The 24054-nt window shown below is 50.8% G+C and overlaps 9 protein-coding genes across 9 annotated transcripts; 3 read left to right on the top strand and 6 right to left on the bottom strand.

Annotated features, from left to right (window-relative positions):
• Positions 1 to 313: 313 nt before the first annotated feature.
• On the bottom strand, positions 314 to 2027 carry TRIVIDRAFT_202887 (Ca2+ transporter; the record flags this gene model as incomplete). The annotated part of the gene is made up of 3 exons (XM_014098971.1): positions 314 to 1127; positions 1211 to 1556; positions 1679 to 2027. 3 exons carry the CDS (start codon positions 2025 to 2027, stop codon positions 314 to 316), a joined length of 1509 nt encoding a protein of 502 aa, XP_013954446.1.
• Positions 2028 to 3639: 1612 nt separating this feature from the next.
• Positions 3640 to 5493, bottom strand: TRIVIDRAFT_90179 (uncharacterized protein; the record flags this gene model as incomplete). The annotated part of the gene is made up of 2 exons (XM_014098970.1): positions 3640 to 3956; positions 4029 to 5493. The coding sequence occupies 2 exons, from the start codon at positions 5274 to 5276 to the stop codon at positions 3885 to 3887; spliced, it is 1320 nt and encodes a 439-aa protein (XP_013954445.1).
• Positions 5494 to 5877: 384 nt separating this feature from the next.
• Positions 5878 to 7921, bottom strand: TRIVIDRAFT_77527 (uncharacterized protein; the record flags this gene model as incomplete). Its single annotated transcript, XM_014098969.1, has 5 exons — positions 5878 to 6419; positions 6476 to 7001; positions 7060 to 7382; positions 7457 to 7706; positions 7766 to 7921. The coding sequence occupies 5 exons, from the start codon at positions 7810 to 7812 to the stop codon at positions 5976 to 5978; spliced, it is 1590 nt and encodes a 529-aa protein (XP_013954444.1).
• A 731-nt stretch (positions 7922 to 8652) lies between these two features.
• On the top strand, positions 8653 to 10487 carry TRIVIDRAFT_83396 (glycosyltransferase family 62 protein; the record flags this gene model as incomplete). Its single annotated transcript, XM_014098968.1, has 5 exons — positions 8653 to 8854; positions 8922 to 9601; positions 9655 to 9974; positions 10031 to 10126; positions 10189 to 10487. The coding sequence occupies 5 exons, from the start codon at positions 8778 to 8780 to the stop codon at positions 10405 to 10407; spliced, it is 1392 nt and encodes a 463-aa protein (XP_013954443.1).
• Positions 10488 to 10498: 11 nt separating this feature from the next.
• TRIVIDRAFT_77531 (uncharacterized protein) lies at positions 10499 to 12577 on the bottom strand (the record flags this gene model as incomplete). The annotated part of the gene is made up of 3 exons (XM_014098967.1): positions 10499 to 12219; positions 12274 to 12353; positions 12481 to 12577. 3 exons carry the CDS (start codon positions 12529 to 12531, stop codon positions 10920 to 10922), a joined length of 1431 nt encoding a protein of 476 aa, XP_013954442.1.
• Positions 12578 to 13096: 519 nt separating this feature from the next.
• On the bottom strand, positions 13097 to 15000 carry TRIVIDRAFT_154843 (uncharacterized protein; the record flags this gene model as incomplete). The annotated part of the gene is made up of 5 exons (XM_014098966.1): positions 13097 to 13578; positions 13653 to 13786; positions 13847 to 14059; positions 14150 to 14733; positions 14917 to 15000. The coding sequence occupies 5 exons, from the start codon at positions 14998 to 15000 to the stop codon at positions 13097 to 13099; spliced, it is 1497 nt and encodes a 498-aa protein (XP_013954441.1).
• A 1539-nt stretch (positions 15001 to 16539) lies between these two features.
• On the top strand, positions 16540 to 18714 carry TRIVIDRAFT_213380 (uncharacterized protein; the record flags this gene model as incomplete). The annotated part of the gene is made up of 3 exons (XM_014098965.1): positions 16540 to 16579; positions 16719 to 18381; positions 18478 to 18714. 3 exons carry the CDS (start codon positions 16540 to 16542, stop codon positions 18602 to 18604), a joined length of 1830 nt encoding a protein of 609 aa, XP_013954440.1.
• A 494-nt stretch (positions 18715 to 19208) lies between these two features.
• TRIVIDRAFT_181081 (uncharacterized protein) lies at positions 19209 to 20549 on the top strand (the record flags this gene model as incomplete). Its single annotated transcript, XM_014098964.1, has 2 exons — positions 19209 to 19291; positions 19372 to 20549. 2 exons carry the CDS (start codon positions 19279 to 19281, stop codon positions 20505 to 20507), a joined length of 1149 nt encoding a protein of 382 aa, XP_013954439.1.
• Positions 20550 to 20781: 232 nt separating this feature from the next.
• Positions 20782 to 23452, bottom strand: TRIVIDRAFT_48757 (uncharacterized protein; the record flags this gene model as incomplete). Its single annotated transcript, XM_014098963.1, has 3 exons — positions 20782 to 21107; positions 21192 to 23321; positions 23380 to 23452. 3 exons carry the CDS (start codon positions 23450 to 23452, stop codon positions 20782 to 20784), a joined length of 2529 nt encoding a protein of 842 aa, XP_013954438.1.
• Between the last annotated feature and the right edge of the window lie 602 nt (positions 23453 to 24054).

Here is a 24054-nt window from a genome sequence, read left to right as displayed (position 1 = left end):
CCCCGGGGAAGGTCTCATTATATTACATAGCGGAAATTGCTAGACATCACTCACACAGAGTTAAACAGAGAGAAATAAGAGGTGTTTCGTTTTCCTCCAGAAAAGTATGAAATCCTATACACGCCCCCGGCCCATTTTTGTCCAACGCCATGCAAGGTCCTCTGGACCGCATTTTCTCGATACACTTTCTCGGAACTTTACGAGTGCCGAGTATTGGGTGATTCGGTGTAAACCAAGCCGCAAGCAAACATCAGATACTTGGCGCATCGTTACCTACTATAGGTATACTGTGCTACAGACCAGTGGCTCCGCGCTAAAAGAATCGAAGTTTATGGCCACCGGCTTCAGCGCCTCCAGCTTCAGTGCCTGGAGAAGAATGCTCGGCACCGCCACTCTCGCCGCCTCCAGCTCCATGAGTCGTTGGGTTCGGGTAGTAGAACGCAGACACTGCGACAGCCACATAAAGTGTCACAAGGAGGAAACCCTCGAGATAGTTACTCTTTTGATCCTGCAAAAATCGACCAACGGTCAAGATGGCAAGGAAAAGCATGACCAACTCAAAAATGCCAAACTCCAGGTCCAGGGTCTTTTCAAGACCCCAGGCAACAATGACGACCAGGGGAGCGTTGAAGAGAGCTGTCTGAAGGGTGGCACCCAAGACGTGAGAAAGGGCAAAGTTCATCTGATTATCCCATGCTTCGTCAATGGCCGTAATGTGCTCGGCAAACTTCTCGACCAGAGGAACCAGGATAAGACCCATAAAAGCATCGGACACCTTTGACTTTTCGATAATATGTTCAATCTGCAAGACGAGAGTGATGGCAATCAAGGTAACGAGAGCCACGGCAATACTTAATGCAACGATACACTCTGTCATGGTGAGCTTATCCTTGGCGGCGTCCTTATGGCCGTCACGGTCGCGCTCCTCGTCCATTTCAAAGATGGCATGGTAAATACCGTGATGGGTTCGGGCCTGGAAAAAGACATAGACGCAGTAGGCGATAATGAGGAGGACAGAGACGATTCGCGAGATGCTCAGGGTTTTGTGAGCAATCTGTTCCGCCGTCAAAGTGTTATCGTCCGGGAGGCCTCGCATAAACACAGTGGGAATAGCCAGCGCCACGCCCCTAAAATCACCGGTAAGCTCGCGTTAAATCAGTGAAACATGGGACAAGTCTTGTCCGCAGACAAATAAGTGGGGGCAACATACGCCGTGAGAAGCAAACCACTACCAGCCTCACTGATGGTGTCGCTAAAAGTCTGTTCCTCGTGGTATATTCCACCGACGAAGAAACAGAGGCCCAAACAAAGTAACATGGTAGCTAAAATCGAACCGAGGATGGCGGCTTTTATGACGAGAAACTGGTCTTTGGAGAGCAGAACCATGAAGAGAATGATTTCGACGATGGAGCCGACCGTCGTCTCGATGAGAACGCCGAAAACATGGGGAACCTTGCGTGCAAACTCCTGACCAGCGAATCCGATGAGGTTGGCACAAGGTGCCATGGCGATGTAAGAGAGAATGAAGATGAGAGTGTGGTTATCTGGCAAGGTATCTAGAAACGACGACAATTGCAGCATTAGCAATCGCCCAGTTGAAGCGGGAGAACATCACCATGACCAAATGGGCAAAATTCCAGCTCCAGCTCCAGCTCCAGCTCCAGCTCTCAGAACTTACATCGAACGGCCAATGCGACGGGAACAACGGGCCACAGAACATTGACGGCCGCGCTGGCCTTGCATGACGAGCGGAAGCAGATTCTGAGGAAGTGCCAGGGGTGAATGCCACCGCGGCCACTCTCGCCGCTCTCCTTGATCTTGAACAGGCTCATGCCGGATCCTTTCTCACTTCGCCACTTGGTGCGCTTGTAGTGGTGATGATGGTGGTGATCTGTGTTTGGGGGCGGAAGCGTGTCTTCGCCGCCGTAGGCCTTGCTGTAGACAGGGCCGGGCTCGAGGGCGTCGTTTTGGACAAGACTTCGCTGCTGGCCATGAGAGCCCAAGCGGCGATGACTTGGGCTAGCCATCGCAGCGACTCGTGAATCAAACGAATCGATTCAAGTGGGGCCTTTATCTCCCTGTGTCCCCTGTTGTTTCTGATGCAACAGCAGTTCGCAAAAGGTGTGGTGGCCCAGACGTCTACTAACAGTATGCAGTATGGTATGGAGGCCGCCAAGCGTTTGCAGGCGAGATGAGAATCACAGAGAGAGAGAAAAAAAAGGACCCAATGCTGCAGCTTCAGCTTTGGGCAATAGTCGATACTAATAGTAGTTCTTCCTGTGGCGCAGGTCGTTCAAGGGGGATGGCGACGTGGCACGTCCCAGGTGGCCCCCGATGCCTTTTGTCGGCTTCGGCAACAGAATCTTGCAGGCGTGTTACAGGTTCGCCCTATTGCTGCCAGCCGCCAGGCAGGATGTGGCCGGGATGTGAGGGTAAAGCCCGCTGGGGGAACAGGAGCAGGCGACTATCGGCGACGAATAGTAAACATCGAGCCCAGCTGTCAGCTCGCCGTTGCAAATGTCGGTGGCTGAGGCGCCAATTGACGGAAGAATTCTCCAGCTCGTACATGGATGATGGAGTTGTGGCATCTAGGCCCGAAAAACGAAGCACCCATGCTTGGTGGTGGATACGCGCCTCAGCTTAGCCTGTGGATAGTGTAGGATGGTAATCGAGATATAAAGTATGCATAACGGCACACGACATGGCCTTGTGCTTACTGTAATGTTATAGTAGTGCCTATACTTAGTAGGGAGTGGTGATGCAGAAGCGGAGTCGCCGAAGAATTGCTAGCACTACTACCTGGGTATTGATCAAGTTGCTGTACTTCCATGTAATATACCAAGCAGTCTACTGTACGAGGCGCCTATACGAGTACTAGGCGTCACAGGCAGATAAATTGGTACTGCTGTATATATGTGCAGATGTAGTCGTCCAGACATCAATCACATCGTGGGCAATTCCTCACTGACATCGTTGATGCCCAATGCCCATCATTCTCGTCCAAAGCGGTAAATTGAGCGAGGACATGCTAACTATAGCCACTAGTCGCTGAGTTGCTCGGTGTGGTCTGCGCGCTCCACCACGAAAACGCCTTGTTCGGAGTTAGAGATGACGGTGATTAATAAAACGCAAGGCCATCGTGGTACTTCAGGTTGCTGAGATGGACGCAGATCAATTGTCCGTGCTGGCCTGCCTAGCTAGATGTAGTATGAAGAGTAGAGATTGGGCTTGTAGAGTCCATTGTAGCATGTCAGGGGCAGCTGCGGTATAGGATCAATTCCATTTCTTTTTCCTCTTCTCTCTATTTTCATTGTCTCCCTCGAAATTCCTTCCCCGTAAGACAGTGTTGGGTGAGATGGTTAATTAATCAATTAATTCTTTGGCCAAACACACCCCTGGACAGAAGATGCTTAAAATAAGTATGCATGACTTTAGCGCTGGGCTTGGTTTGCTGCCTCGCGCTATTTGTGCCTTATTCCCAGCTCTAATTTCACCACCATGCTCGCTCTCGTTGATACAGTATATGATGTGATGGGAATGCGGCAGTAAGCGGCCAGAGCCTGCTAAGCACAACTGAGAGTCGCCTCCTCGAAATCTTCAAGTACGTAATATGGAGAAACCGGAAAACAAATTTTTTTTAGCCATATTCACCAAGTTTAGTAAGCTGTTGCCAAACCCCTTGCCATTCAATGGCTCATTTTCTCATTTCCCTGAGAAGCAGGTCGTGTGTGCTTCATGCTTATGGCCTAGAGGCTCTCCCCATGCTAGGAAGCCGCATCTGGCCCTATTATTTCGAATCAACCCCACAGGCTCGTAACTTCAAGCACAGCAAATGGATAACTCGTGATTTTTACTCCACCAATTTACCTAGTCGTCCCAGGCCCTCACAGTGATTGAGCCGAATCATTGGCATGAAAGCCGTCGAGTGTGACTGTTACGGCACCGGCTTGAACAAGCTGAGAAACAATATTAGTCAATTGGTCATGGAGGAGAAAGAAGCTCGCGCGAGCTTCAAAAGGTAAACCTACAGAGCGAGACAGGTCCTCTATCAGATCATTGGCATCCTCAATACCGACGCAAAGGCGAATGAGGTCCTCGGGCATTTGCCGTTCCTTTCGAGTTTTGGCGTCGATACTGGCATGGCTCATCTGGCAGGGCATGCTGATGAGACTGTTTACACATCCAAAACTGACACTGATGGTCCACAGACGGGTTGCCTCTACGATGCGCTGTGAGACCGTTGCATCACCCGTCTCAAATGATAAGACTGCACCAGCTCCTCTGGCGGTAGCCCAATGCAGATCATATTGAGGATGAGATTTGAGACCGGGGTATCGCACTCGGAAACCATGCGATTCTAGGAACTCGGCGATAGCCTGTGCATTGGTTTGCTGCTTTTCCATGCGGATAGCCAACGTCTTTACTCCTCTCATAAGAAGGAAAGAGTCGTTAGGTGACAATCCACAGCCAGTTGAGTTGATTGTAAAGTATAGTTTGTCGCCAATGGCCGCATCGTTGCATGCTATCACGCCCGCCATGATGTCGTGATGGCCAGAAAGGTATTTGGTCCCCGACTCATATACAATATCTGCACCCACATCTAGGGGGTTAAAGAGCATAGGGGAAAGCATTGTGTTGTCAACCACCACAAGAGCTTTCTCGTTGACCTCATGCGCCAGCCGTGCGATTGACGGGATGTCTACAATTTTGATCAAAGGATTGGTAGGGGTCTCGAGGAGTACCATGGTTGTCTTCTCTGACAGGCGCTGCTTGACAGCGTTGACATCTGTTGTATCGACATGATGTACAACGATTTGCTGATTGGTCGCTAGGTATGTGAGCAATCGATGTGTACCACCGTAGAGATCGTCACCAGTAATAACTTCGTCACCAGGACGCAGAAGTCGCGAAATGACATCAAGAGCACCCATTCCAGAGCTGACAGCCAGGGCACGGTTGGCATTCATGATTTTGGCGAGATGACGCTCGAGGTGAGTGCGTGTAGGATTGCCGGATCTTGTGTAGTCGTATTCCTGCTGGCCGCCGCTGGCCGAGGTCTGCTTGAAGGTTGCAGACTGGTAAATTGGAGTGCTGGAGGCGCCATATTGGTCTTTGCCTTCGGTATATACTAGCTCAGTTGCAAGAGCATAGCGGCGTCGCCCGTTTCGAGGACTAGATGGCGCCGGTGACGGCGGGAGGTCGTGGCCGTCAAGGTCGAGACGCTGAAGGGGACTGGCAGACTTGCCGGGTTGGCCGTCAGGCAACGGAGCTGCCATCGTCGAAATGTGAATGCAAGAAAGAACAGGATTGTTTAGGACAATGCGAGAATCGGCTGGTCAAGATTGATTGACAACATATACTGTGTAGTCCCGTTCAGCCCGATAGCAATGAAAAGAGGCTGCTAGTCCGCAAGAAGAAACCAAAAAGTGGCCTAGGCGGTGATGATGGAGATGAATTGATGCTCCCGAATTCCTCCTTCTTGCGGAAAAGAATAGGGAAGCAGAATAAAGATGCTGTTTGTCAAGCAATTCAGGTCGGTAGTTTGAAGGTGCAGTGGAGAGGTAATTGGTCAACCAGGTGAAGTCGCAATTCTCTGGAGAATGACAGTAGAGGGGCTGCATTACTCTTTGGGGCGTAGTGCTGCGATACCGGCAGCTTCATAATTTCCTGCTCAGGTTAGGGCCATCTTGGCTATTTCGCCTTACTTTACCCGAAACACCATGAAAGTGTGGAGGAGTGAGTCAGCATCAAATGAGTGGGGAGCAGCAGCAACTAACAGCAACATTTGACGCGACACTTAAAAGACAAGGTGCTGTAAATCGGAGACGCGGGCGTTTTTGTATTAGTAGTCAAACATACTGTCTGAATATTCTTGGTCTGGGAAAAAGCTATATTCAATTCTATTTCTACATGAACATAGTAGTATATGTATATGCTCCGTATATACCATCTCTAAGTAGAATCCATCCGAGTGCTCAGCCGGCATGGGCCACGATTTCGCTAACAAGATCGCCCTTTTCTTCGCTGTAGTAGGAGCAGATCTGAGAAGGTAGCGGCACTTCTTTATAGTCGTCGTCTGGTCCAGACAAGATGTTCAGGTTGACACCAGTACTCTTGCTTGTGAACAGCTTGGTGGCTAAGCTCTCCTTGCTAAGATAGACCTGCGCGCTATCAATCTGGTCCAGCATAACGGTAGGCACCGTGCCAAGCACCTGGAGTGCAAAGTTGTTCGCCTTGACCACATCCACGGTGGAGACCAGTGTGTCAACGACGAGAGATAGGCGAGTGGAGTTTTCAACAGTGACTTGGTTTGCCTTGCCCTTGATAATGATGGTAGTGTTGTTGCATCTGCTGATCAAGACGGAGTGGGTGAGAGATGCCTCAATCTCTATTGGCTGAGCCTCTTTTTCGAAGTTCTCCTGTGAATGAGTTAGTAAACGATAGCTTCACCATGTTCATCGGCCAGGCGACTTACAATAGTCCACTTGTTAGCTTCGAGGACCTTTCTAGACGGTTTCTTGACTCTCATGCTCTCAGGCTTAGGCTTTTTGCCTGGAACGGGGCTCTTTGCTCGGGGAGCATCTGTGACTGTAGATCCTGCACGAAGAGATGGGTTCTTGTGAGTCATCTCCGACCTGTCCACCTTGCGTAGGCCTTTCGTCACAGCTTCACCCCTGTTGAGCTCAGAGAAAACTGCACCGAAACCTCCAGCAGGCGCTGCGGCAGCGGAGTCTGCAGATTGAACTGGTATATCTAGGACAGGGGGCGGGCCAGGCGGCGGCGGAGGAGGAGGGGGTGGTGGAGCTCCACCAGTAGAAGGAGCGCTGCTTGCAGCCGGCTGCTGTGACGGTTTGCTAGACTCCAATGACTTCGCAACCTCATCGGCCGGCTCTCCCCTTGGGTTCCAAGTGACGCCGGAAGCATGGTGCTGCTTGATATAGTCTCCAAGGTCATGGAAGATCTGGTAGAAAGACTGCACCCACTCAACCTGCCTGGGATCGCTGTGACAAAGTTTGGTTAGCTGCTTGATCATATTGCTAGCTTAGATATTCCACATACTTCTCCTTTTGCTCCTTTAGAACCCTGTTTCCAAAGAATTGCGCAGCGCTCAAAGACTCCTCGACGTGGTTGAATGGACGGTGATCAACGGTCACCCAGCCCAAGACCATGATTCCATCTGCAACGGCGCTCAGGTTGCTATACATCGGATCGGGTCGGTTGGATTCTTTGAGCTCAGTTGCGGCCATGAGCGCATCGGTGATGGGCTTAAGCAAGTTCTGGTAGACGACTAGGCTAGATCCTGAGGTATCCGGCTTCTTAGCCTTGGTAGCGATGAGCAAAAACTTGCGCTGTTCTTGGAATCCCTTGAGGACTTCAGAGGCCTGCATAGTAGCACAACTGTCAGCTCTCCTGGCTCGTGCCCTCCAAATATTAACATGAAAAGGGGGATATGGACCTGCTGGGCAACAACTCCTCCAAGCTGATTGCTGAGTTTGACATATTTGTCAATGCTAGTGTTTAGAAAGGCATCGAAATCTTCTATCGATTCGGGAAGCGCCTCCTGAGGCGGCTCTTTCTCAACGGGCGGCGGCGGTGCTACAGCCGTTTCCGACAAAGGAGTCGCAGGCTGTCCAAGACCGGGGACATCTTTGGGAAGTTCGGTTGACGAGGCAATATCCTCGAGGCGTGAGGTTGCAGCTTCAAGCCTGCCAGACGATCAGTATCAAAGGTTGAGGCGATTCGGAGCGACGGGCATCCCAAATACCGTTTGATGAGGGTTGTAAGGTTATGCATGTGGTTTTGGGCCGCCATGGTGGCAAATGTAAATAATGGCCTCGCGTGTGCAATCGAAAAGGCTATGTCGTAGCTCGCTGGAGGTAGTTGATAAGAGTATATAAACACATAAAGAAGTTATTCGTGGCCAGAATGACAGTGACGAACCAAGACTCCTGGCCTAGCACAAAGTAGTACGTGATAGCTTGCTGATTGGCACCGCCTAATCACAATCTCCGTGGAGGGGTTCATTCTGCTAGCAGCAGCTACCTGGAACATGCAGAAATCCACTTGCGGCACTCCGTACTCCGTACTACTGGGTAGGTACCAGCCCACCTTTGGGTGCCTAGTAGGCAGATGGATTTCTCTCTGCATCTGGCCGACAATTTTCCGCAAGGCAGGCATTAAATGGCTGATATGTACTCCGTATTGTTGAGATATACGAGAAATACCCGTATAGCATCTATGTACGTGTATATTTCTGTTAGCTAGTAGAACTCTAATATTGTACGGCTTATAAAATACGAGTACAACAGGTGTACTTTAATACACCAACTATTTCATTATGGGTGATCACTACACACCCATTTATGTTTTTTATAAAAAATAATAATAGGGAGTAATTAAAATTTGTACTTTTTAATTTTATTTAATAAATTTACACCTACTTAACAGCATGTGTAGGTGCCTACGTTCTATAAATAGATAGGTACATATTTAGAACACGGTGCCCATCTGGGTGAAATTTTGCGAGAATAGATACTAGATAGTAGATTTGGTGCTAGATTTTTTGTGGAATGGCCGCAACTGGGTCAAGGGGTCTTCCCTGGATACGAGACACTCCAACACGTTACGTTTAGGCTTTGCCTCCTGTCTTGTCACAAAACCACCAGCTTTGATCAATCCAATTCCATCACGCAGGTGGTAGAAGCCGCCCGCGTGCACTGCGCGATTAATAGAGGGATATTCATGTTGTCATAACCCTCCCTCCTACGTCTTTCAACATGATGCCCCGGCATCAGTCCAGCGGGTTTTCGAATGGATATCCACGTGCCGACACCTTCGATATTTCCCCCCATAGGTGATATTCTTTGCCTTTCTTCGCACGGCATCCGAATCAATTGGCATGCTGACCGATTTGCTCGCAGATTCCAGCCGAGAGCTACTCTCCCTCTCCACAGAAAACGCAAGCAGACATTCATTCGTGTAGGAATAGTCCTCGTCCTCCTCATCCTTGTCATCATCTGGTTTGGACAGCCTAAATCGGTCGCTTCTCTCATCTCGCTCGGCCTTCTATCTGGATATGAAGATTTGAAACTTGAAACCGTCCGATACTATGACCTCACCAACGTCCAGGGCAGCGCACGTGGTTGGGAGCGTGAAGAGCGTATCCTTCTCTGCGTGCCTCTTCGAGATGCCGAGCAGCATCTACCAATGTTTTTCTCCCATCTGAAGAACTTCACGTACCCCCACAGCTTGATCGATCTTGCTTTCCTCGTCTCCGACTCCAAGGACCGAACACTGGAATCTCTGGTTGAGCATTTGGAGGCTATCCAAGCCGATACGGACCCCAAACAGCCATATGGAGAAATCTCAATCATTGAGAAGGATTTTGGCCAAAAGGTGAACCAAGACGTTGAAAGTCGTCACGGATTTGCTGCTCAGGCAAGCCGCAGAAAGCTCATGGCTCAAGCGCGCAACTGGCTTCTCAGCGCTGCTTTGAGGCCGTATCATTCTTGGGTATACTGGCGTGATGTGGATGTTGAAACTGCACCATTTACGATTTTGGAGGACTTGATGCGACACAACAAGGACGTGATTGTTCCCAGTATGTCTACCCCGCGCCCGCACTTCTCCTGTCTTGTACTGACAATGCGACAGATGTTTGGCGTCCCCTTCCAGATTGGCTCGGTGGCGAGCAGCCCTACGATTTGAACTCTTGGCAAGAATCAGAAACTGCGCTTGCGTTGGCCGACACATTGGATGAAGATGCCGTTATTGTCGAAGGTTATGCTGAATATGCCACATGGAGACCACATCTTGCCTACTTGCGCGACCCATACGGCGACCCGGATATGGAAATGGAGATTGACGGAGTTGGAGGTGTCAGTATTTTGGCAAAGGCCAAGGTGTTCCGTACCGGTGTTCACTTCCCCGCCTTTAGCTTCGAGAAGCACGCTGAAACGGAGGGTTTTGGCAAGGTGAGTTGGCATTGTCCCGATATTTTTTATAAACATCAACTGATGAGTGTCTTTAGATGGCAAAACGAATGCGGTTTTCCGTTGTTGGATTGCCTCACTATACTATTTGGCATTTGTACGAACCCAGTGTTGACGACATCAAGCACATGGAAGTAAGTAATTCTGTTACCCCATCACGTGTGTAATCCTCTGTGCTAACCACACTTCACTGTAGGAAATGGAAAGGGAAAGAATTGCTCGTGAGAAGGAAGAGGAAGAACGAAAGATCAAGGAGGCACAGATCAAGGAGGAATTTGGTGATGCCAATACTCAATGGGAGCAGGACAAGCAGCAGATGCAAGATTTGAAAGACCGCGGAAGCGTGAAAGAGGCTGGATCGAATCAGGGCGCAGCCGCAAAGGCAGCAGGGGCTATAGAAGGACAAAAGAACTAAGCACGGGCTTGAATCATTTAGAGTAATTAATGTATTTCGGACGATATGGGTTCTTATATACAGATGCAGTATACATCTTGCCCCAGCTGGTCGTCGACAACAATAGCAGAATCTAATATAATAACGCCTACCAACGAAAATAACTATTCCAAACCACCCCGGCCCAAGACATTCTAAGCTCCGTTACTTTAGTATACAAGGATCCAAAAGGCCTTGCCATAGAAAATTCAAAATAAACTTGCTCTTGTAGAGTTGCCCTTCAACAAACAAGCTCTCTATCCTCACGGCCGGACTAACCTGGATTGGCAGGCAGGGGATTATTCATAGCGCTGCCATCATGTTGTAGCAGGTGGATAGTCCAACCCATTGCTCATAGGGCCATAGACAAGTATCAGAAATCTTGATCTTTAGCCGTTCTCCTGAATTCGAAGCGTAGAAGATTTTGCCAACCTGGTTACCCTTCTCTGTAGCCTTGTAAAATACAAAACATAATCCAACACAGTCAAAGATTATCAGTCGAACCGCTCTGGGAGAAGAATAGGTGCAACAAGAGTCCAGATATACATGCCGTGGCAGATCCAGGCGCTGACAATCTTGACCCAACTTGCACCGTATGTGCGGCCAACCGTGGCAAACTGGCCATCTTGAGTAGACTCCTCGTCGTAATTGAGAGTGAGCAATGTCGATACCCATGCCGTGGCTAGGAAGAAGATGATGTGGAACATTGTGTAATTGTACTGGGTGCTGGATCTCTCATCATCATGCGCATGATCTCCGCCATCGTCGCTCTCGTCGTCAGAGAGTAGTGCATCGGCCGGTAGACTACCCTCCTCGACAGCACGACGCAGAGCCTCCGCCCGCATTTCACGGCGATCCATAGGTTGCTGCGTGACCAAGTCATGCTCGTCATCTTCGGGGAGTCGAATGCCGTCACCATTGCCTCCCAAGCCAAGGCTTTGGGTAGCGGCGCGGGTAGTAGTGTAAGCAATCGTAAGCATGGTGACAATGGCTCCAATGACGACGGAGGTGGTTCTTGTCCCCTGAGCGCGAACCAGGGGGTTGCAGTTCTTGTCATCAGGCTCCATGGAAACAGCTGACATCGTCAAATAAGTGCAGTAGACAGCAACCATTGCGGCTTGAGCCAATCCAGCTTTAGGGTTGTATTCCTGAACCGTGGGGTTTACCGACACAACGGAAATTATCAGCCAGAGAATGAGGTTGACGGTAATGGCGGTTTGGTTCATGGTGCAGTTACCCTGGGCAAAGAAGATGTACTGAACGACGGTCATTGCGATCGATGCCAAGTACATGCCTAAGGTCGAGCCAACGAGGACGAAGCGCCAGAACCTAGAGTCAGACTCTTCGATCTGCCCCAGACAGTACTCAGCCCAAGTGTGTGCCAAATCCACGAGTAAAATGAGACCAAGGATAAGGAACAACATGGCAGCCGCAAAAGAGACATAATTTCCCCAGAACATAAAGAACTTGTCTGGGATAAGGAAGGACATAACAATCAGCGCCAGCCAAGCGATGATCTTGGGTCCCCAATAACCGTTTTGTATAGCGGCTCGGGGGCTTTTGGAGGACCTGACGCCGAAGAGGAGACCAGCGAAGATAAGGTGTAGAAGTCCGAGTGCAAAATTGATCCGATGGGCGGCCAGCCACCCATAACACTGCCCCGTGGGGCAGTTGATTTTGACATAGTCGAGCGCAAGATGCTGTAGTTTCTCGATGGCCCAATCTGTGAGCATAATCCATGCTAGGATAGAGTTGACGAGGAGAAGCAGAGCGTAGGCGATACGCGTAGCAATGCTGCAAGACTATCAGCGAAACATCACACAGCCTGCAGCGAGGCGGATATCATACCTGTTGCCGCATTTGCCACACGCGCTACACACCATAGAGCATGTTGCAGCACCGCAGCAGCTGGCGAAGCAAGATACTACCTATACAGCGCAAGTCAGCAAGCCAAAAGTCAACAAGCAAGCCGCATCATCAGCGCTCTAAAAAAACAGTGAAGCACCGGGTAATATCCCGGACTTCAAGATAGCACAAAGGCTAATGTGAACATACCGTGCCCATGCTGGGTACCGCGAGCAGCGGTAGGGAAAGTAGGGCGCCCATCTTGTAAACTAACGGCGCATGTGTGGAAAAGATGGCAGATCGCAGGCACGCTACGAAAGCGGTTGATGGTGTTTGTGATGGAAGAGGTTTTGAAACAGGATGAGGCGTCCGACTGACGACAGACCCGTGACCAACATGATGACATAACTGCTCGTATACAGTTAGGCGCAAATTAGCACTATGCTCATAGTATTGGCACCACGATAAGGGGCTCGCTTAGATGCATAAACGTCACTGTGCTTACCAGGTAGGTACCTACTATGTAAATGCATTTAGTCCAAGTCCACATCTACCTATCTATCTAATCTACCTACTACTACTATCTTGGATTTACACATAGGTAGGTAGGCAGGCAGTTGGGTACATAGGCTGATAATGTTGTAAAATTGGCCAGGCTATTTAGTATAGTAGCCAAAAGACCACTGGATTGGTATCAAAATAAAAATCTAACATCTCAAAAATAGATCCAAGGGTGTAGTACAGCCATCATATGCTCACTATAACTGTTAATAGCATTCAATACCCCAGCCTCCAGTCTATACCAAGGATCCTATATACAAACACCTTAGTCTTCTTCATCGAGCTTGTCCTTCCCCTTTAGGTATTTAGCCCTCTGGTAGTGAATTATATACAGAGTGATGAATAACCCCAGAGCACATGCGGTCGCGGTAACAGCATATGCACCACGGTAACATGCAATGCCATCGTCGCAGGATCTCGTGCCATCAGGTTCAACGACGCTGTGGTTGTCATATATTCTTCCATACAGCAGATTGAAAACATTCCCAGAGGCGACAGGAGCCAGAGTCATGAATCCCCAGTTCTGACTCAGCCCGCGGATGCCAAAGGTCTCTGCAACAATGGAGGGGAAGACGCCGAAAAGGAAACCATAGGCCAAGCCGGAGAGGCCTGAAACAAATACAAGCTTGTGTGGCATCTCAATTTGCAGCGCACAGATTTGAGCAAGAAGAAAGATGAGACAGGCCACGGCAAGGCACCAGATGCGGCTGGCACGAAGGGTCTTGACCAGGTAATCAGAACCAATTCCTGCATTGAGAATTAGCCAGATAGTTAGATGGCAGAGGGGATGGACGCTTAAGAGTGAGTCAACGTAGCCTTACCACTTAGCAATCTTCCGACGAAATTAAAGACAGAGAGAATAGACACATGTACCTGCTGATGACTAACAAGGAACGGCTCGTCGACCGAGGGGTCGTAATGCTTCCAAAGGGCGTTTGCGTCATTTCCAATATTACTTGACAGCACGTTAGTGATATCGACACATAAAGTAGCGAAGTGGATATAAGCGGCGTACTTGATAGTCATGAGGCCAGTTCCAGCGAGGATTGCCATGATAGAGAACAGCTGCCAGAAATCCAGGCAGACCAGGAGCTTCACCCCTCGGATATCTACTCGATGAGACACATCTTGATCAACACTACTGCGCCCAACTATGTCGGCAGTTACAACATCGGGCATCAAGGATGATGACTCGTCAATCAGGGGATCATCACCAGCTTCGGGATCACTGAAAATAACGGCGCGACTGGCGTCGGATGCTGGAGGGGTCCGAGATGATGTGTCCAGGTTTGGGTCAACGGCATCAGGATTGGATGACGTACCAGGTTCGGTTATGCTGCGCGTCCTCTGTCGAGCAGGTTGTGATTCGGGTGTTTGGGTGGGCACCTCCTGGTAGGATACCTGAGGGTATACCTTTAAGAAGAAGTAGCCGGAGAAGGTAAGGCCAAAAGTGCCCCATGACAAGAGCATCAGAAAGGAGCTGGTGCTTCCGGGAAAGAAAATGGCCCCGAGAAAGGAGAAGAAAAAGGCGCTGAGCCCAAATGCAGCAAGCGGGAAGGCCGTAGCCGTGCCGCGATGGCTGGGCCAGTTGAGCGCAGATGTCTTGACAGCTCCTGCAAATGCCATGCAACTGCCCAGGCCGGTCAGATAAGAGAAGAAGCAGAGCACAGGGACAGAGCCCGCGGCTTTCTCAAAGGAGAGGCAGAGGGGCACATAGCCAATAGCCAGGAGAAAGGCGCCGGCAAGCACAGCAGGCCTTGATCCGCGCTCGTCCACAAACATGCCAATGGGAACACCCAGAGTGTACATGCCCAGGTTACCGAATAGGCCGATCAGGTTGCTCTCCGTAGTGGAAAGCCTGAGTTTCTCGGCGAACTGGGGTGCCCATGCCGAATAGACATACTATTTTGAGGTCTTGTTAGTCGAGGCTATACATATTCCGCTTGGGCATCTGGGAAAGGACAAAGAGGCAGAGTGAAGCAGTGGCTCGATCCTCTACTCGGACGTCAAGAGGCTAGCAGGTTGTATGTACGGGATGGACGATATGTAGAATGCCGCAGACAACGACATAGGGTGGTGTCTCACGTTTGTGCCGCAGGCCAGGGAGATGATAGTTGCAGCGACCGTGGCGATAAGCCGCCCACGGTGTGCGTCTTGCTCCTGGTGCATGGTGAAGTTTCTCGAAAGGACGCAAAAGTAACAAGAGCGTTGTCAGGAGCAGAAAGGCAGAACTCAAGCCCCTAGATAATGAGTCCTATACCGCGTATTACGTGAGGCGGCGATGGATTTTGTTGTCTTAGATAGCAAACGCGACAAGGGCGGCGAGAGTCAGGTTTTAAGACTGCTTCGCGATGCCCCTGAGCCAAGATTCAGGAAATGCAAATATAATATAGATAATCAATCAATACATGAGATGCGCAGCAATCAGGGAAGATGGGTCATGGTTCTTCGGAGCGCGACGAGGTTGCTGCAGCGCTCTCCGGCAGTTTGCGTCCACGAAGCTCTCGAGAGCAGATGCGAGGTGCTGATGATGAGCTGGGCTCCCAGCAGCCACTTTGGTAGTAGTTACGTACTGTACAGTCGCAAACTGCCATAATCTAGAGTGCGTGCTCCGTACTCCATACTTTTTGCTCCGGAATACGGAGGCGGCTTGGCGCCTATAATTAGTAGGTAATAAGTACAAGTATGTAGCGAGTGCTACAGGCTGTACGGAGTACGAGGCGCCCCCATGACCTTGGCACGGATCCAGGGTAGCAGGCGATAAGAGGAGCACAGTGGAGTTGTGTGACGGCTTCATTCCATGTTCCCGTAATGGCAAGCGGTCAACAATCTGCCGTTGGCAGTATTTCCATCGCCTGAGCCGAGCCGTGAGAAGCATCACTCGCGCGCGCTCTGATGGGATGGCGGGTTTTATGTTTCATGCTAAAACCAAGCCGCATCACCCTCCAAAGGACGTACGGAGGCTCCGCGGCACCCCCATTAGTGCCTTTGCATTGGCCCTGAATCCCTTGCCCCGTAGCGTTATCGATAGGGCTCCTCTGGCTGAGTTGGCGAGGTACAAGCAAAGCTGCCGCAGGTACCACCAGATTTTCGGTAACCCAGATTCTTACCTCGGCTCGTGGGACTCGCTACATCCGGGGTCCAGTGGAGCCGAAGACCCGATAGCGGTAAGCGGCGGCCTAGTCCAGCGTTATTTCTTGCATTTGGCATGTGGCCGCGGTTTGTACGTGTATGGCGCTCCAAACTGCCCGCATTTATGAAGCACGAGTTTATTCTATATGATTCTTGCGGTTCCATTGCACTCTTTCGTCGTGTTGACCAGTAAAGGCATTTGTCGCTCTGTCTTGTGAAGACTGCCTACTAAGGCTAGCTATTATCCGACGCCTCTTCCTCTTGCTGTTAGCGAATGCGGTAGCATCGAATCACACCTAGCACCGCTTCCACAGTTTGCGGCACCAGATCCCATGAGCCGCGGTATCTGAGCGGATCTCCAGCAGCCGATATAAACACCACGCCTCGACACGGCCGCCCCCCTTTGCCTCCGACTATCCTGCCATGTTGTCAGCAATTCGTTCCCAAAGACCGACAAACACCTTTCGACGGGTTGCCATCTCTGCTGTATGAGACACTTCCCATTGTCTTCTTTCCTTAATCCTTTTGCAACTTGCTAACTTACACGCCTGCTTACAGCAGACCCATCGCTTCGCCATGGCACCATCAAAGCGCAACAGCAGCTCGCTTCCTGCCGGTATGTTTCTCCCATGTGCAATCCCTCCATGTAACAGAACGACATTGCCCTGTCGATTTTACTCTTCAACTTCTCGCCCTTCTCCGCCCTTCTCCCTGAGACGTTTGTTGCCCGAGCTAACACCGGTATCCGGCACCAGGCTATGTCGAGGACAAGTCGAAGGGTGCAATGCTCAGATTCCAAGACTCGCTCCCTCGCCTCCCAGTTCCGACGCTCGAAGAGACCGCCAAGAGATATCTCAAGAGCTTACACCCCATCATCTCTGCTAGCGAGCTTGAGAAGAGCAAAGCGGCCGTCGCCGAATTCATCAAGCCCGGCGGAGTTGGCAGCAAACTCCAGCAGAAGCTCATTGAGAAGAGCCAGGACCCCAAGACGAAGAACTGGATGTATGAATGGTGGAACGACGCTGCATACCTGAGTTACCGCGACCCGGTAGTGCCATATGTCAGCTACTTCTACTCACACAGGGATGATCCCAAGCGACGCAACCCCGCCAAGCGAGCCGCAGCGCTCACCAGCGGTGTCCTTGAGTTCAAGAAACTCGTCGACAGCGGCAGCCTCGAGCCGGAATACATGAAGAAACTGCCCATTTGCATGGACAGCTACAAGTGGATGTTCAACGCGAGCCGTGTTGCGGCCAAGCCCGCGGATTATCCCATCAAGTTCTCTCACGAAGAAAACAAGCACATTGTTGTAATTCGCAAGAACCAGTTCTTCAAAATCCCCCACGAAGTTGCTGGCAAGCAGCTCAACGCCTCAGAGCTCGAGGCCCAGTTCAACCGTGTCTACCAGATTGCAGAGCGAGTTTCGCCTGTGGGAGCCTTGACCTCAGAAAACAGAGATATCTGGGCAGATGCGCGTGAGCTGTTGATTTCAGCCAGCCCCAAGAACAAGGCCGCCCTGGAGGTCATTGAGTCTGCGTCATTTGTGGTCTGCTTGGACGATGCGTCTCCCGTTACCTTGGAGGAGCGTGCCCACCAGTACTGGCATGGCGATGGCGCCAACCGCTGGTATGACAAGCCTCTCCAGTTCATTGTCAACGACAACGGTACATCGGGTTTCATGGGCGAGCACTCAATGATGGACGGTACCCCGACACATCGCCTGAATGACTACATCAATGATCTTATCTTCGGAAACAAGATCGACCTTTCAGACCCCAACGTCCGATCTGACTTGCCCGAGCCCCAGCCCATCAACTTCGATATTACACCCAAAATCCAGAGCGAGATTGACCGTGCCGTCACCGACTTCAACAGCGTCATTGGCCAGCACCAGCTTGCTGTCCAGGCGTACCAGGGCTACGGCAAAGGCCTCATCAAGAAGTTCAAGTGCTCACCAGATGCATATGTGCAGATGATCATCCAGCTAGCCTACTTCAAGATGTATGGCAAGAACCGCCCGACATATGAATCGGCTGCCACTCGACGCTTCCAGCTGGGCCGTACCGAGACGTGCCGTAGTGTTTCTGACGAATCAGTCGCTTGGTGCACATCAATGGCCGACCATTCAGCCGACGACAAGTCGCGAGTCGACCTCTTCCGAAAAGCCATTGCGGCCCATATCGAGTACATCTCCGCCGCGTCGGACGGCAAGGGCGTTGACAGACACCTCTTTGGACTCAAGAAGCTCCTTGAGCCTGGCGAGGAAGTCCCGGCCATCTACAAGGATCCTTCATATGGCTACTCTTCATCGTGGTATTTGTCCACCTCACAGCTCAGCTCAGAGTTCTTCAACGGCTACGGATGGAGCCAGGTGATTGATGGAGGATTTGGAATTGCCTACATGATCAATGAGAACAGGTAAGAGCCTAGCATGCCCCCCCCCCCCCCCCCCCTTTTTTTTTTTTTTTTTTTCTTTTTTTTTGTGCAGAGAAACAGCGCTGATATTCACTATAGCATCAACTTCAACGTTGTATCAAAGGGGCTTGGAAGTGACCGGATGAGCTACTATCTTAACGAGGCAGCGGGCGAGATGCGAGATCTGCTGGTTCCTACACTGGAGCCCATCAAGGCCAAGCTATAAAGGTCTTGTTACATGCATACACAGATATTACTTGTATAGACTCTTCCTTTTATGCGCTGCGCGTTGGATAAATGTAGATATAATACACCATTTTTGATGCATCTTGCAAAGGCTTCTGAATCCAATCACGTATGCAATTGGGCGATGGCGACATTGATAGCAGCGACAATGAGTACAGTACATACATTTGCGCCAGGTTTGCTTATGCAGCTGAGGTACCCTAAGTTTAGGTAGGTGCAGCCAGGAACCAATTTCTTACCCACCCATGAAACATTTAGAGTAGCAAGGTCCGTAAGCTTATCAGTATTGCAGATAAGGTACAAGTGACAATTTGCCCAGCATGTATCTGTGACGCAATTTAGATAATTGGCATGCGATAGTCCGCATAGTTTGCATAGTTTACACTGCAAACACGCTAGATGGCGCGCCCTCGCATTAACCGTGTCTAGTACCCTGTACTTTGCGCCAATGTACCTTGATAAGTCGCCTGCAGGCACATCAGGTCACTGCCGCCCGATAAACGTGCTGCCGTGATATCGGACAGCAAATCTCAATCTTCAACTTTCACACCTCTCGCCAAGCTGGCCATGGGCTCCCGCATAGACCCGGATCCCGCAGAGGAGTCCGAGCAGCAATTGGAGCAAAATGCTGACATAGACTTTGTGACCTTTGGCATGCTCATTATCGGTGAGGCGTCCCCGCTACGGCCTTGTTAGCCTCTAACAGCCTGGGGCTGACCAACCGTGTCCACGCGATTTCACGTCAAGATGATATTGATTTCCTTCCACCAACGCCTTCTCGCAACAACGTTCTCGGAGGCGGCGGCGCGTACGCTGCTCTCGGTGCCCGCCTGTTCTCTCCCCAGTCACTCTCGACGACGGTGGGATGGATTGTCGACCAGGGCTCCGACTTTCCGCCTGCGGTCACCTCGCTGATCGACAGCTGGAACACTTCGGCCGTGGTGCGCCATGATGCCAACCGATTGACCACTCGAGGATGGAACGGCTACACTGGCGCCGGCGACAAGCGCGAGTTCAAGTATCTGACGCCCAAGAAACGCATCACGAGCGATGATCTGCCTCCCAATTTGATCCAGTCCAAGTCCTTTCACCTCATCTGTTCTCCGACCCGTTGCCAGGAATTGGTCACCACCATCATCTCCCGCCGCAAGGAAGCTTCGCCGCCCGAGACATATACCAAGCCCATTTTCGTTTGGGAGCCTGTGCCTGACCTCTGCAACCCTGACCAGCTCCTCAACCTCACCAACACTCTACCTCTGGTGGATGTCCTCAGTCCGAATCACAGCGAGCTTGCCGGCTTCATGGGCGACGACGGCTTGGACCCGGTAACCGGAGACATCTCTACGAGGGCCGTTGAGCGCGCTTGTGAGCAGCTTCTGGACAGCATGCCTCTGCAATCCTTCGCCATCGTCGTGCGGGCTGCTCACAAGGGCTGCTATGTGGTCAAGAATGGCGGACGCAAACGCCGCCCTGGCCAGAACTCCAAATCAACTCGAAAGAAGAATTATACACGAGGCGGACTACGACCTGATATCGACATGACGGCTCTATTGGCTGATCTCATCCGTGACGAAGATGGTATAATCGTTCGCGACGAGATTGAAGTCGACCCTGGCGTCGAGCGATGGATCCCAGCCTACTTTAAGAATGGCAGCGACGTCGTCGATCCTACAGGTGGTGGCAACACTTTTCTCGGTGCCATGTCTGTTGCTTTGGCTCGGGGGAAGAGCTACGAAGAAGCCGCTGTTTGGGGAACTGTCGCAGCTAGTTTCGCAGTTCAACAGGTGGGCATGCCGACGTTGGATCGGCACGAGGATAAAACAGAGACTTGGAACGGATCCGTTGTGCTAGACCGACTGCGCGAGTTTGAGGCAAGACTCTAGAATCATATTACGTACATACCATTATCATATCTTTTTATTTTCATCAAGCTGTGACTCATGATTGCCCCGGGTTTCACCTTGTAGTATCCTTGACGTGTCCACATAAGAAATTTGGTGAAATATTCCATCCCTATCCTGTCGCCATCTAGATCTGCCCCCCAACACCAGCCAAAGTCATATCATTGGATCTTAAATCTTGTAGATAACATCACCGTCACCAAACCTATTGTACTGGTTAGCTAGGGTCAATCGTTATGACAACCGGCTGAAAAACTTACATGATGTGATTTGCTTCCTCCAATTTCTTGAGCGCCTGAATAGCTTCAGGTCTGCTAAAAGCCCCTCCTTCGTTGCCGCCAATTCTGTCGTTGATGGCTTCAATCACCGCGTCAAGAGGAGCCGAATCATCCTCAAACACGCTGGTATTAAGTAACTGCCCCAGGTTTGTCCTAAAGGCGGATAGTCGTTGACGGGTGAGAGCAACATCCTCGATTTCTAGATTGCTAGCGGCGCTAGCCAGTCCTTCATCTTCAACTTCTCCCTGAGTCTGAGATAAAACTTGAGATGCAGGCAGTGTCGATGCGAAGGAGCTCTGAGTATCTAAATCATGAGATGGATGAGAGCTGCTGCCCATGTCGGCTTCCACTGCCTGGGTTTGGCGGCCCGAGCTTTGACTTGTGGTACCGTTTGTTCCATTAAGCCTCGAATTTCTAGTCTGCATGCGCGTAGTTGGTTGTCGAGAGGCGCCCCTGCTCGGTTGGCCAGTTGATTGGCTTTGTTCATCGCCTTCTTCGTCGCTATCATCGTCGCCGCTCTCATCGCTGGATGAGGCCAGGCCAGCAGCTTGCGTACGTCTGCGCTTTCTCCGTGAGCTATCCTCCACGATTTCTTTAAAGAGGGCAAACCGCAAGATACCCTCGGCAGCAATAGCATCTCGCTCTTCTACCCGACTGGATAATCGCGACTTTGCGTGAGCAGTAGCCAATCGGATTATTGTCTCAAGAGTACGAACTGTGAGAGGGCTTGTCCGCCTTTGATTTCCCTCCAAATCGTCGTTTCGAAGACCAACATATATGTCGGCAATTCGATCTGACGCTTCCTGGGAAAGGACAGGCTTGATCCGCTTAGCATATTGAATATACTTCTTCATAAACGGTATACTTAGGATCTCCGTTTTTTTGTTGGACCCTCGGCCTAATGTTCGGGTCACGCCTGCATGCAGCATTGCATCGTACTTTTCATAAACATCTGTTGGGCGTTGCGAACCAGCCTGCGTGTTTGCAGAGACCCCTAGGGATTGAGAAGTTTGCTCTCGAACAGGCGCACCCTCCTCAGTACCCGCCTGGCGATACCTGTGCATGCGTAATACATGCTCAGAAACTTGTCTATCTCTGGTGTCTTCTATGTCATCTGTAACAACAAAGAGTAAATCGAATCGAGAGAGCAGGGAGTCTGGGAGTGCAATATTCCTGTGGGGATCCTTGTGAGGATCATACTGTCCGAAGATGGGATTGGCGGCTGCAATAACAGAGCAGCGAGCATTCAATGATGTGTGAATACCTGCTTTGGCGATTGTAACTGTTTGCTGTTCCATCACTTCGTGAATGGCCACCCGATCAACGTCTGACATCTTGTCGAATTCATCGATACATACAACTCCTCGATCAGCCATAACCATAGCGCCAGCCTCCAGTTTCCGCTCTCCGGTTTCCTTGTCTGTAGTCACCGCAGCTGTCAAACCGACGCCAGAAGAACCACGACCTGTTGTTGCGATAGCTAGTGGCGCCGTGTTGAGGACAAATCGTAAGAGCTGGGACTTGGCGGTAGAAGGATCGCCAACCATCAAGATATTGATGTCTCCTCTCAGGTGGGTACCATTCTCGAGGTTCTTTTCCACTCCTCCCAGAAGCATGAGCAAAATGGCTTTTTTAACATAGTCATGACCGTAGATGCTTGGAGCAAGTGATTGAGAGAGAAGGCCGAGAAGGTCCTTCTTCTTAGCGACCTTGTTGATATTGCGGATATCCGTATCAGTAATCGAGGCAGTGGCTACCCCGCCACTAGACTTGGACGACAACAGGACGACGTTGTTGGCCAAAACGACTGTCTTGAAGAGTGCGCTGTTGTGGTTGGCGTTCCTGTTACCCAGAGTGCGAAAGATGCCAACAAGCTGAATTCTATCACCGGGTTTTACTTGATCAACCAAATCATCATCCAAGATGACGTCAACACCACGAGGAAGTTGACCAGCGGGGGCTCGTTCAGGCATCTCTTGAATGGAAATTGTCTGATGATCACGGTAGGTGCAGAATCCATATTCCGTCGTAAGGGGATTTCCATCGTCATCTTCTTGCGGGTAGACGCTAGAAGTAGTGACTCCGTTGGTCATGGTTTGGTCCTGGTATTCTCGAAAATGAAATTTATCCTTGACTTCGTTGTAGTGAACGCTCCGCACAACCTTGGGCCTGATGAGAGAGCATCTGGTTACGATGCCTTCCACAGAGACCATGTGATTCAAGTGCTGCGACGACAGCGTGCGAGGATTGCAGGCGTTGAGGCCAAAGTTTCCAGCCCATGCGCAGTAATAAACGGTGTCTCTCGCCGTTTGATCAGGCCTGGCTTGGGGCAGCGTCTGCACAATTTCTTTGAGGGCATGGTTGAAGGCAAGAGTATAGTCGAAGGGTTTCTGAAGGATCTCTTGTGCAAATTCCGCATTATGATCTCGCACGTGGTCTATGTTGACGGTAAGGCGACGCTGGTTCTTGCGTAGCATCAAAATAATGTCTGATCTATAACTTCGAGCATGAGGATCGTCTTGAGCAAGGTTAGCGAATGCAGAAACCGGGTTGGTGGTAACAGGGCTGATTCTCACTGGGAACTAGAAACTCCTCAGCCTGGCGAATGCGGTCCCGCACACCGTCATCCTGAAGCATAAACGAGTCCATGGCGGGCAGTTGTCTCAACGCAGCGAGCGAACAAAAGAAATCGCCAGATGGAGGCTTGACCAGAGCTGTGCCGCGTCGAATCTCTAAATTGAAATGCCCCTGCCCGCGTCTCGAGGTGGGTAGGTACCTGCTAGTAGGTACCTACCTGTTCGCGTCGCCCAGAAAATGCTGTAGGTACCTTCCCTCCTAGGCAAGCCCACTGACGGCGTATTGACACTGTGTTCTGCCACCACTGACTCGCAGCATCTACGGAGCACGGAGTATTGCATGCACGGCCTCGTACTGGGTACTTGCCTAGAATGCAGGGAGTATACCCTGCTGTCTCAAGCATGGTGGGGGCGTGCCGACATCTTAGCAAGTTACCCGTGCAATGAGTGCGTGGCCAAGAGCTGCGACTGAGAGAGACCACCAGGGCCGCCTTACTACCATTGCTCTGGCAGAGAAGCGATGTATACACCGAGCATCAGCCTAGCGACTCTCTTTTCCCCTATTCCCTATGACGGAAAAGAAGCCAGACGGCTCCGAGATAGAGATCTTCGCGAGGGTCTTGGGGTTTAATTACTGAGTCCCCGGTTCCGCCGACCCATGACATAGCGTCACAG

This window comes from Trichoderma virens (genome assembly GCF_000170995.1).
Source record: "Trichoderma virens Gv29-8 chromosome Unknown TRIVIscaffold_80, whole genome shotgun sequence".
Taxonomy (NCBI): domain Eukaryota; kingdom Fungi; phylum Ascomycota; class Sordariomycetes; order Hypocreales; family Hypocreaceae; genus Trichoderma; species Trichoderma virens.
Note: the sequence above shows the minus strand (reverse complement) of the source record. Positions and strands in the feature narration are given on the sequence as shown.